Here is a 13023-nt window from a genome sequence, read left to right as displayed (position 1 = left end):
CAGGCCAAACCAAGATGATGAACATGGTAAACATTATTCCTGTGAAACATCGGCATGTCATTGTCATTGTGAACAAGCGCTGCTGTGCTGAAGTACTGCCTCACAGAGCTGTTGGCAAAGCTGTAGATTTGTTGTAACATGTCCTGCTAAGCACATATGTTGGTCACAATCCTTTTAGCGGTAGGTTGCTAAAAATTGTACAGGCAACATTTCTTATCAAAGCTTGACTATGCAGATGTAATTTACATGCATGCTGCTGCCCATACCTTCAAACCCCTTGATGCTGTGTATCACAGTTCTCTTAAATTTATTACAGGTGACAGTTTTATAACCCATCACTGTATCCTCTATGAGAAAGTGGGGTGGACATCACTTACCACTCAAAGGGAACAACACTGTCTTTTTTTATTTATAAGGCCTTCCTAAATAAACTGTTTTATTTATCATAACTTTTAAGACTTTGAAATATGGGATACCCTACCCGTTCACAAGAATGCATTTCCCCTGAGTAAATAAAGGTATCTTATCTCTCTAATCCCGTAAAACACTAATTTAAGAGTTAACCTCCATGTATTTAATCCTTAAGCCTAATTCTGTGTTCTCTTTAAAACACCGGCTGGTTCTCTTGTTATTTGCGCTGTGAGAAGAGCCGTTTCTTCCACTGTACACATCACAGGCGCCTCTTCTGCTGTGTCATGCCAGCAGATTTATTTTTAGCCAATTTTCTGAAAGGCAGACTGGAACCTACCATCCTATACATGGGGCAGAGAGAAACAGGGAGTTGGGGAAAGTTGGGGAGGGGCTTACGGTTCGGCTGACCTGACAGCTGTTAGGACTAAAGGAAGCAACCCATGGAAGCAGCCCACGCACCACATCACACTCAGGACACACCCTGCCTATGATACAGTGTAGTACAGTGCGGTGGACAAGAGGAGTTAGAGGGACGGTGGGAGTTTGCATAACAGTGTACAGGCAGCCACAGCCTGTACAGAGGGAGGGATGGGAATGCTGAATCAGTGAAAACTGCATGAAAGCCTGGGAGAGGGTGGAAGAGGGTAAACGGCAGGGGGAGAGGGAAGAGGAAAGGTAACAGCCAGGGTAGACTGGGTAAGATGTACAGTGTGATGCCTTGTCATTCATTTATTCTCTTATTTGTTAATGCGGAGCTTTAAATTCACCGTGTTATACCTCAAGAGCTTTCCACTTCAGTTAAAAGACTTTAAACAGACTTTTAATCTCAGTGCTGCTTGAGTACAGACAGTACACGTCTAGGTTTTAAAGCCGGAACTGCCCTGACAGTTTTCAGCAAGCCAGAAAAGCGAGGTAAGATTTCCTAAATCAATATCTCTGCTTTGTGTTGCAGTGTTGTCTACAATGTACCCGGTGACATCAGCACTGGAGAAACTGATACCTCCCACTGAGTGAAACAAGAGGGAAATCAAATTTGGTTTGACATCATTTGACATGGATGCATACTGAATGAAAAGAGATACAGATGGTGTATTAATAGAGAAAATGCAAACCAATCTGTGCATGTGATCTCTTCAAACTGGATGCATGATATAATATAGGACTGAAAAATTACATAAATCAGCTGCATACACTTTTCTTGCACTTTTTCCTCTGCCAGCTCACAGTCAGATGGAGGTAGAGGAGGTGGTGTGTCTGCCAAAGTTGACCCGGGTCGCTGTGTGCGGCGGTACCCATGGCAACGAGCTGTCCGGGGTGTACTTGGTGAGAGAGCTGCTGAAGGCGCAGCAGAAGAGGGAGGAGGAAGAGCCTATGACAGTGATGATGGTGCTGTCGAACCCGCGGGCCATGCTGCAGTGCCGCAGATACATCGACACCGACCTGAACCGCTGCTTCACCCACGCCATCCTCAAGTAAGGCAGCAGTGATGAAGAGGTGAGGTGATGGAGCTCATGGTGACACTTCTGATGACGATAAGGTGTGATAGTGTCAGATTGTATCTCTGTCTCCTCAGCGGTCCTGAATCAGACATGGCCCCCTACGAGATGATCAGGTCCCGAGAACTGAACGCCATGCTGGGTCCCAAAGGGAGTCCTGAGGCAGTGGATTTTGTTTGCGACCTCCACAACACCACTGCCAACATGGGCCTGTGCCTCATTGCGTACTCTGACAGTGACTGGATCTGCCTGCACATATTCAGATACCTGCAGGCAAGTGCAAGCAGTCCCTACACACTCAAGTAAACTCAATTCACCCTGCATTTTCGGGACGGGTAATGCTAGAAAACTAAAGTTAAGTCTGACATCTCATTTTCAGAGGCAGATGCCAGATACACCAGTTAGGTACATCCATTTTGACGTCTCCCATAAAGAATCATATTCCCTAGATTCAGTGGGGAAACATGGATTTGGTAAGTTTTACACTTTTATTAGAACATACTGGATCATCTGTGATATTTGTCATCTAAAATACATTTTCTGCAGCCATTGAGATCGGCCCTCAGGCCCACGGTGTGGTCAGGTCAAACGTCTACACAGCCATGAAACTCGGCGTCCAACACATGCTCGATTGGATCCGTTCATTCAACTCAGGTACAATTAAACACAGGTTACCAATTGAGTATTTCTGCCCTGCAAAACAGCTTCAAAGTGGTCCAAATCTTGCAAACTTGCTCTTGTTTTTAAGCTGTTTTTTTTTTTTTTGCTTGTTCAGGTGCTACTTTTGAAGGAGGATGCGTGGAGGTGTTCACCATGGTTAAACACATCGACTATCCGAGAGACAAAGAGACTCGACACATCACAGCAGCAATTCATCCTCAACTCCAGGTACAGTCTCAAACAGATTTGTGGCTTCAGAGATGTAATTAAAGAAGTTGTCCATTGTCAGATTTAAATGCTACCTTCATTTATGTCTTATAATTTGAGCTTGAATTAACCAGGGAGTGGATAAAATAACAAAATACCTGACAGTGAAGAGCAGAACAGCGTCAATTACATAATGACCTGAACAAAGAAGAAGCTAGACCTTTTGTCCTAAGAAAAAAAGAAAAAGGGCATTGTTAATATCTAGCATGTGAACACACCTGCTGTGAAACGTGTGCTTTGTGTGTTTGTAGTGGCAGTCATCCTGGCATATAAAACCGTTAGTGTTTATGTTAAAGGGTGAGGCCTCGTCTTGTAAAATGGCTTCGTACGTCATAAAGCTGCGTGACATCCACAATATGTTTTTCTTACAATTACAAATGTAGTGTAATTAACACAGTAGCATCCAGTAAATGTCTTCAAATAGAAACTCCACCGGATGTTGGAAACTTTTAGTCATGAATTCTTTTTCTTTTGTATCCAGGTTGTGTATTTACACCAGCCCGAGATACAAGCCTGTTATAAGATGTGATAAAAAAAAGACTTTATTCATCCTAAAGGACATCCCATTTTATACCGTACTGAGCATATTGTGCTTATCATGCTCAGGTATAAAATGGTAAATTTATGTAAACATAGAATAATATACTACATACATATTAAAATAAAATATACTTATTCTGAAAAAGAATGAAATAAAAGTAAAAATTGGAAAAAAAAAAAAAAAAGGGCGTTTTGAAGTGCGGATGATGGCACAACATATTTTGTTACTATGGTACAAACGACAAACAATGAATAAACAATGGAGACAGGTGTGTCTACAGTACATTACTATGTGGAAAACTACAACTGAAACGAAACTATGTAACTGTGATGCAACTATATAAAGGGGCTATCACACTGCAGGAAGTAAATGGGATGAAAAAATACAAGTACAGAATAGAATTATAAACAGGTAGCTCAAGTTTGGGGAGTAAGATAATAGTACATGATAATAGTGCTTTGTCACTGTCCATGAATGGCATGAATGCAGGCCTTTACATGAATAACAAGCATGTGATTGTTGAAACCGTCACGAGTGCTGATAGAGATCTTTGGTCATTTTTTAAGGTTGTGTGTTTGTGGTGTTTGGCAACACTCATTTTCTCCACAGTACAGCACAGTGACACACCTTACAAACTCACTGCAACACCCTTTTAATGTTCTTAGTGAATGAAATCACGGTCATTTTTTAACATAAACTCAGCGGATGTGCGAGTGATTCACCTTAAAAACCTGAAATGTTTTCAAAGTCATAATCTGACTACATTTTGAAGGACATAACTCTTTAAAACTCTTACAAAACGCTTTTCTGCGGGACAAACTCAAACCCCCAAATAAATTATTGTGCCTTTGAACCAAAAAGCAAATTGTGTTGTTTGACCTTTTTTTTTAGGACCATTTCTGGTGAAAACGCAAGTGATGAAACAAACAGCACAACTGTGAAATTCATTGTTCAACATTTTAGAAAGTAAAATTATTCACTTTCTTGCTGAGACTTGCATGAAATGATTGATACTATCATGTCTGTGCATTAAGTATGGCACTAGAGCCAGGAAGAGATTAGCGTTAGCTTAGGAAACAGCTAGCTTGGCTGTGTCCAAAGGTTAAGAAATGTCCATACAAACAACTGTAAAGGTCATTAATCAATTTTATCTTATTCAATCTGTGCAAAACTTGAAATGTAAAGATGGCAATTTGGACAGAGCCACGCTAGCTGCCTGTTTCCTCCTGCTTCTAGTTTTTATGCTAAATTTAGCTAATCAAGTTTTGTTCATCCTCTTCTTTAGTTGGTATTTCAACCACAAAATGAATAAGCCATCTCCCAAAATGTCAAAATACTTCTTTTAAAAACTTTTGAATGTAATAATTTAGCAGTCATTTTAGCAATTAACCATAACTGTCTGCCTTTCCTCACAGGACCGAGACTTCTGCCTGCTCCACCCTGAAGACCCTCTGTTTCAGACTTTCTCAGGTGAAACGCTGAGGTATAAAGGGCGCGAACCTCTTTATCCCTTCTTCATCAATGAATGTGCTTATTACGAGAAGGGCATCGCTCTCTCCCTGGCAAGAAAGAGGTGTGTGATGATCCCTGCGGTCCGGGTGCAGACAGAGCAGGAGCAACAACAAGCTAACGAACAGGGATTTGCATCAGAAGAAGAAGAGGACTGAGAAACACCCGATATGGACAGTGTTTGATAGTGTGAGTCCACGTGATACAGGCGATACAGACTGATGTGACTATGAAATAAATTTTTAAAAAGCTTTTATTGAAATGACAGCAGTTGCTTGGGGAAACACGCACAAATGCATGTGTTTAAGTTGGCGTACACTCACACACGATATTTAAGTGGACAATTAACCATTTCAGCTCTCAACTGGAGAATGTACGACACATTCACGGTAGATTCACAAAAGCACAGTCATAGAGCGATATTGTGACATTTAGTGGATTCAAAGACAGAACCATTTCTTGTATATTTGAAGGCTGAATATGTAAAATACAATCTGATTTATCATGAGACCTTTCAGACCACACACGGTGCATGATATCACAGGCATTCTCAAGTTTTATGAAACCTTGTGAGTGTTGGCGATTTATATATTTACGGAGACATATAGCATGGTTCTTTGGGTAAGAATAGGGCTTTTTTCAAAATTCATTCAATAACTGGGACATTTCGATTGTCAAAAAATATAAATTCACTACTGACCACTACTGCAATATTTAGGATATGTTCAGAAATAATTTAAGTGCAAAGGAATACAGTAGCTTATAACAATATGGCCTTTAAAGTACATTCATAATGCCTAACAGGGAAAAATGATCTCCCTTAAATCCTATTCTGTCAGTTCATTTGATTGTATATTTTTTCCCAGAATGATGATAACAAATAGGAATTAATAATAAAAAAAAACATCAAGGAACAAATACAAATCAAATTAATGACACTAAACACAACTGAATTCATATAAGGAAGTGGAAACTTGTACGAAATTAAAATTATATGAGCATGTGAGGTCAACAAAACACAAAATGGTAAAGGACTATGTTGAATAAATAAGGACTTTTTCATGTTTTCTACAAAAGCCTACAAAATCATTTAAAAATATGCTTAAATAAACAAAACAATGCATTGGGTACAAAAATTATAAACATGAACACAGTCTGACCTCAACAACTGTCAGAAATAAATCAATGTCACTTAAGTTTAAAAAAAATGTGAACAGGAATGTAAATCTTTTGTAACGACAGACTCATATTGGTCATTGTCTCTCTCGCTGTACTCTTCATTGTTCCCATTATTTTAAAACCGTTGATGTAAAAGACTACACACAACGGAAAACCTCTGTCATAATAAATACCTTATGGTTGCGTAAAAGGTTTTTGTGTGCTCAGGGTGTCCCCTGCACCTGGACTTGTCTGGTATTTTTTCAGGTGCAACAGTGTACGTCACCACACCCAACTATGGGCGGGTTGTGACGGCATGTCAAGGTCAGAAAAAATTTCAACCAGCACCAAGCACACCAATTGACGCACGTCCAATCAATTAGTGTCTTTAGAAGACAACTGCCAGCTAAACTTAAAGACATGTTAAATATGTTTAGCATTTCATTTTTTGTTTTCCAAGTGTGCACAACTGAATCAGATATTTGGAGCCTTAGTAGCTCCTCCATTTCTTTTTTGTATAGTACTGTGGGATAAAAGAAGACATATTTAAAGCCCCCTGAGGCAAATTTGTGGTATTGAGCTATATTAATAAAAAATAGACTTAATTTGGCTTGACACCATATTCAGAAATCAAGTAAATTTAGGTGTATACTTAGCATAAATCTGATTTATTACAACTTTTGTGTTATTTTCATTCATCTGGCCACCATTTCTTCTGGTTATGATAACAAAGGAGAGATAAAATTCCAAACCACATATCTATAAACAGATGTTTCAATCCCTGTTGTTGATCTTTGTCACCTCAAAATGTTTAAAAATAGGAAAGGGTATTTTTATTATGATAGCATTGTACTGTGAACAATGTACACACAGAACTAGACCAACTGGTAGGTCAATGTTGAAGCAGGGAGTCTGAAAACCAAGAGAGTTTTCACTCTCTGAAAACTTTTACCATTAAAGATTCCTCCAGAAATGTTGAGGGACATAATAATAATAATAATAAGCTGCTTTCAATAATAACGTATGTCTGAAATGGTCTTTCCACACACACACAAAAATCAATTAACTAGTTAAAAACTTTTATACACACATCTATTCCTTCTTCCTCATCCCTAAAGTCAGTATATGTGCACTTGAGGTTTCAAATTTCCACATCACACTTGTGTAAGTTGCGTACTGGACCACGATTGGCTACAAGCTAGTTGTGATGTCACAAATCCCAATTGTACATACACCTTAAACTGAGATTTTTCAATGAGCACAGAGAAACTTTCCCCTTTCATCAGATGAATGTGAAAACAGCCTTGTCGGACTTCTTTTTTCCCCCAGATCTCAGCAGTTAACTTTATGAGTACGATGTTACTATAACCGAGAGAAATTATGGCCAAAACTGTAAAAATAGGACTTGAGTTGTAATCAACTGGAATTATCCTTTAATGTACCTTCTCTTCAAGTGTGAAGGCACCGCATATTCAAAGCCTGGATTTAATTAGTGTGTAGTATGAAACTGGGACACAGCTGATGCTTTTCAGCTTAGTGTCAAGTTATTCTAAACTGAAACATATGGTTAAGTTGACACATCTCTCTGGTTGACCTTTTTCAAACCAGTTCTATGACCCCTAGAGAGATAAAAATCAAATCTTTTAATGCAGCAGATAGGGTCACTACTATGGTGTACATGCACTTTAATCCATCAGAGGGAAAAACGCACAGATTAACCCACATCCCGTTCCTCTGAGATCATTATAAAATGCCACTTGGTGTCAGAGCGGAGTTTGAATTTAAACAGGGCAGAGATCCAGAGCTGGATCTCAAGTCTACGCCACCCGGTAGGCGGTCATACGGTAGTAGTTCTGACTGTGGCTGCGTGCCGCCCACACTAGCAGCGCGGCGGCCATCATGTGGAGCGGTGAGGAAATGAGGGCCAAATAGAGGGACCAGCCCAGGGAGCCATCCACCTTGTCGGGCAGCATCGACACCCGGTGGAGCAGGTCCATTCCTGCCAGGTAGCAGCAAACTGTGGCTAAGGAGCAGAGACCTACAGGACACAAGATGAGGGGGCGTAAACATTTTCTAGCTGAATTTTTTGTACTTTAAATTTCGTATGCATATTTTTTGACATGTCAACACATACTCACTCATCCTTGTGTGATCATTTATGCAGCGCTACTACTATACATGCGTAAATATGACCACTGTCGTATTTTTAAGCTTCAAGTCTGTTTTCCTCTGCTTTCCACACATGACTGCAATTATTATCTATTGGGCTCTAAGCGCTTCCAAAGCTCTGGTGACCTACACTCAATATTGTGCCTGAACGCCTCCTGTGTAGACACACAGATGGAGCATTGGCTGCTGCTGCTGCTTTGCTAACGTGCTGCTCTGCTAACATGCTGCTCACGCTACGCCTCCTCTGCATATTTGGTGCTGGGTACGTAAAGAAAAGAGTGTTTTTGTCTGCTGTGGCTGAAATCAAGGATGATAAGAGCAGTGAGAGTGAACCGTAACAGTTAAGTTGTGGGCTGTAAAGCCAAAAAAATGAGCTGAAAGACACTAAAACTGCAGAGAGCTAAGAAGAAGTACAGGGTTGGGTAATAATTCTTTTTTGCTTTATCATTATGAATGACCCCTTTTGCAGTACACATTTAATCCATTAATAGAAAACTATTGGATTTGAAAGAGAGAAAATGTAAAGAACGACTTCGGAAGACTTTAAATTACAACACACGCCTGTCCTCTGAGCACATCGAAAAGTATGAGCTGTCATACCATGTGTCATAACATGTTGCAGCCAGCTGACTTTAACTTTTAACTTTTAACTAAAGAATCCTTTAGGAAAGAGGAACTGTTTGTTCTTTTAGCTAATGTGCACCGACCCATGGATGAAGGGAAAACTAAACATGATTGATGTTGATGCTTTTTTTTGTTTTTTTGTTTGTTTGACTTCAACACCAATTGCATGGCTTAAACCACAATGACACAACTGCAACTGAATTTTCAGATGTAGGTCAAAGCAAACTTTTATTTCCACAAGCTTTTAATACCCCTTTGTTAACTGCTCAACACTAATTTCTTGCATAAAGTGAAATTGGTCAGTTTTCAGCAAGCAGCCTTTTGCAGCTGAACAGGTCTTACCAGCCAGCAGGTGAAGGACACCTATGCCAAGTGTGGGTGCAAGACTTCGGCAGAGGCAGGCACAGAACCCAGTCAGGCCTGCCAACACCACCAGGCCCAGAGACACCAGTGGCAGCAGGAACTGGCACCTCCACAGGTCTATACATACATACACACATAGACACAGGAAGCGGGAACGAATCAGGAGGCATCATGGTAACTAACCTTCTTGTGCATGACAGAAGACGGCGTCCTGATTGGGTGCAATGTATTATTTAAAATGACATATTGGTCATAATTAATGCACTACGCTGAGAAGTGGCTGAATGTTTTGTAGCTTTACGGGACTGGCATCATTCAAAAAGGATTGAATTGGTTGAGATTGAACTTACAGGTGCGCAGCATGTCCTCTCCACTGTTGTGGTTTCCTGGTTCTTTATACTTAGGAGTGAACTGCTGAGGTAGAGTGAAGCTTCGACACTCCAGCAACATCTTGGCATCTGAAAGAAGTTTTATTTTTTTATTTAGTCTTTATTTGATCAGGCAGTGTCACTGAGATTAAGATCTGTTTTCCAAGAGAGACCTGAGAACAAGAAACATTCTTAAGACAAGAACACAATCAGCAGACAGAAATAACACAGTTAGAAGAATAATTAAAAAATCAGATAATAAAGCTTTAAAATCTCCAAGAGGAATGATAGACTCAAGTTTGAGGGCAGTTTGTGGTTCATTCCATTTAAAAGGCGCCTAGTACCTGAAACCAGTTCTGCCAACATTAGTGCAAACATGAGGGATATCTATGGTTCAGTAGTTACTGGATCGTGTGTTGTAGTTACTATATTTAAATGAGACAAAGGATGTGAGATAGTTTGGAAGCTTCAAATGCTCAAATTTCAAAGTTTCATGTATTTATGGATGAATAACATGACATGTTTTTTTTCTTCTTGACTGTAAGGAAGTCCATCCAGCCGTGTGATACAAAGAACAATGATGATGCTATTTGTGATAAAGCATAATGGCACTATGACACGCAGGGTTTAACTGCTGAAGTGTTGATGGGGCAGCATGACAATACAGAATATCTCCATGGTCAAGGACAGACATGAAGGTCGACTGCACAATAGATTAACAGATGAAAGATGACAGACAGCCTTTGATTCTATACAAGAGGCCTAATTTGATTTTTAATTTTTGAGTCAAATGTTGAATATGAATCTTGAATGATAGTCAAGCCAAATTCTTAAGTATTTGTATGACTCAGCAAGAGTAATATGTATAATATATTTCCGTAAAGCACCAGTGTATAAGCATGTATAACTACATTACTTTGTCATTGTCATTGTCATTACTACAAGTCATATAAACATTAATAAACTTTTTTTCATAGATTTTCTCCTTTCTTAGATTCTTCTTTGTATTTTCTACCTCCAAACCTGCCTATATTCAGCAATGACATTTTTACCAGTATCCAACAAAAGATTATTTCCATGATCATTTTTGTTGATACTAAAATTGTTTTTTTTTTTTTCAAATTTCACTCCAATAGCCCCATACATAGGAAACATGGTCGCACCAAGTAGCAGTTTTTATAAAATTTCTGCTGCCAGCTGAAATGTTACATATCACTTGAGCCAAAACACATCATTATATTCCTTAAATGGCATTAATCACTCCATTAATGTTATAGCTGGAAAATGAATGTTTTAAAAGGATATGAATTGACTTACACTGATACTAATATGTTTATGTTCTGTGTGAAATAAGTAAACTTCTGCAGTGTTTTGTAGTCAATGTGTCTGTTAATACCATTAAAATATGAATTCAGTTTGGTACAATATAACATTATCCTCAAAAGTAATTATATTAAGTGTATTGCTAACTAAACTGATTATGAGACAGATCAGGATCTGGGTGGCTTACCACCTCCACCACCAATACCTTCATAACAGCTGTACATTTTGTTAAACAGTCTTTTCCCAAAGATAGCTGGGTATTTATTTATCAGAAAATCGAATGCTTAGCTCTGTGGCTAGAATTTAATGATAATCCATGAAAGACACAAACTAGGGATAACACCATCCATAATCCAAGGTGGCTTAACGCCTTCTTGTTGGGGAATGAGCCACACCTGCCTGATGGCATTTACCTGAAGCAAGGTGGGGCTCATAATGAGATAGCATCTCTATAGTTGGAGACTGTAGAGAGACTCACCTGTCTAAAGAAGCGTCAGGTATGGTGTCATAGGGGTGAGGTCAGTTACGGAAACATACCTGGCTCTTTGTACCAGTGAGTGTTGGCAGGAACGAGTACACATCGCCACCAGAGGCCCACAGTCCCGTTGAGACGGAACAAGGTGTCACTGTAGGTTTTCTCATCAAACTCTCCGTCCATGAACTCCTCATACAGGGAGCGCAGCTCAGACACGTTGGCCTCTCCGCGCACGGTGGGGCTGCTGTACTGGTACCAGTGCTGCGTCCCGATGGCCACCGACAGATACACGGTGGCCAGTATGCTCAGCACACAGGCGATGACCAGAGCTGTGGCGTAGCGGTTGTCAACCATTGTTCACCGACCCAGAGACACGTCAAAAGGGATTAAGTTGATGCCGGTGGCCGAATCGCCGCGCATCCAATTTAGTCGATCTGCGATGCTTCCTGTCTCCCACTCCTCTCCAAGTCACTCTATCATCCTTAAATCTGCAAAAAGATACCGTGCAACAGCCAACGACAGCCTTTTGTTTTAATGATTGATACTCATCTCCAGTGCTGTCCTAACAGTCAGCAGCCCTGCAGCCCGGCTTGGATGCGCCATCTGTTCCCTTGTCCCACTTCCACAGATGGTGGGTGACCGGATACTGCGGCTGATATCACAGAGCAATAACAGTCCTCAGCAAAGAAAGAAGCCAAAAAACTGGCCTATATTGTAAGATGCGTTATGTCGTTGGCAGCACCAGCCTGCTAATACAAATTGTATGGGTCTGTTTTTGGACGGTAGGGTGATGCCGAGCGCACCCAGGATGATTTGAGTTGTAAACACACTAATCCATGCGTTTTCCTCTTCCGGTTCCGCTGATCAGCAGATATAAAAATAACCTTTTCTCAGCCAGTCTCTTTGTAGAGCAAAAGACACACAACACAGAGCATTTTGGGGAGGCAAGATGGGCAATCTAGCAGCAGATGATTAAATAAAATCCTGGCAGAGAAAATATTAAAATTAGGCAACCTGTTTTCTAAAATGAAGAACGAAACGAATAAAGCCTGCAAAAGACATCTAATCCAGCAGTCATTTTTCCTTAAAAAATGACTAATTGATATCAAAAATGGTTGATGATTAATTTTCTGCTGACGTAATAAACTAATTGTTTCAGCTCTAGATTACTAGATGTGCTTTTTAAACCTATCTGTAACATTTAAATTAAGGGCATTTAAAACAAATAAAGACTATTATCCTATTATTCCCTAGGTCCCTCAGTACACATATTATTTGTATTTTTCATAGTTTATGTATTAAGTGATCAATTATGCTAAATACACAAAGGTCTAAATGAAGTTCTGGTGGGGAAATAGTGAATCATTAATCTACTTTTTTATTCCGTTGGCATGAAAATATTCAAAACAACATATAGCCTATTGAATCTAAAAACACTGGAATCAGCAAATTAAATACCCATTATGTGTTATTTTCTGACTGCACCCTGGTTGCTCATTCTCAAGTCCCTCATTCTCAGAAAAAATATGGACAGAATAAGTGTTCACAATGGTGGCTTCAGCGATTTTCCTGCATCATTATTTGGTCTGGTATGACCAATAGCTTAGGTGGCTAATGTTAGCTAACATTTGCAAACAAACGAGCTACAAATAAGCATCA

At 39.7% G+C, this 13023-nt stretch overlaps 2 protein-coding genes across 3 annotated transcripts; one reads left to right on the top strand and one right to left on the bottom strand.

Moving 5' to 3' along the window:
* Positions 1-586: 586 nt before the first annotated feature.
* LOC121888797 (N-acyl-aromatic-L-amino acid amidohydrolase (carboxylate-forming) B-like) lies at positions 587-7257 on the top strand. Of its 2 annotated transcripts, XM_042400300.1 has the most exons (8): positions 587-1107; positions 1364-1447; positions 1631-1883; positions 1985-2180; positions 2287-2380; positions 2454-2561; positions 2683-2795; positions 4791-7257. In XM_042400300.1, the coding sequence occupies exons 3-8, from the start codon at positions 1642-1644 to the stop codon at positions 5040-5042; spliced, it is 1005 nt and encodes a 334-aa protein (XP_042256234.1). In that variant the 5' UTR covers positions 587-1107; positions 1364-1447; positions 1631-1641; the 3' UTR covers positions 5043-7257. The 2 variants fall into 2 exon arrangements, with proteins under 2 accessions (XP_042256234.1, XP_042256233.1); XM_042400299.1 differs by having other exon boundaries at positions 1364-1883.
* Positions 7258-7310: 53 nt separating this feature from the next.
* LOC121888802 (claudin domain-containing protein 1-like) lies at positions 7311-12246 on the bottom strand. Its single transcript, XM_042400308.1, has 4 exons — positions 11427-12246; positions 9549-9656; positions 9178-9315; positions 7311-8080 (listed from the first exon to the last, which is right to left on the bottom strand). Exons 1-4 carry the CDS (start codon positions 11716-11718, stop codon positions 7860-7862), a joined length of 759 nt encoding a protein of 252 aa, XP_042256242.1. The 5' UTR covers positions 11719-12246; the 3' UTR covers positions 7311-7859.
* Positions 12247-13023: the final 777 nt, after the last annotated feature.

Source organism: Thunnus maccoyii, chromosome 22, assembly GCF_910596095.1.
Source record: "Thunnus maccoyii chromosome 22, fThuMac1.1, whole genome shotgun sequence".
NCBI lineage: Eukaryota > Metazoa > Chordata > Actinopteri > Scombriformes > Scombridae > Thunnus > Thunnus maccoyii.
This window is presented reverse-complemented; position numbering and strand designations above follow the sequence as displayed.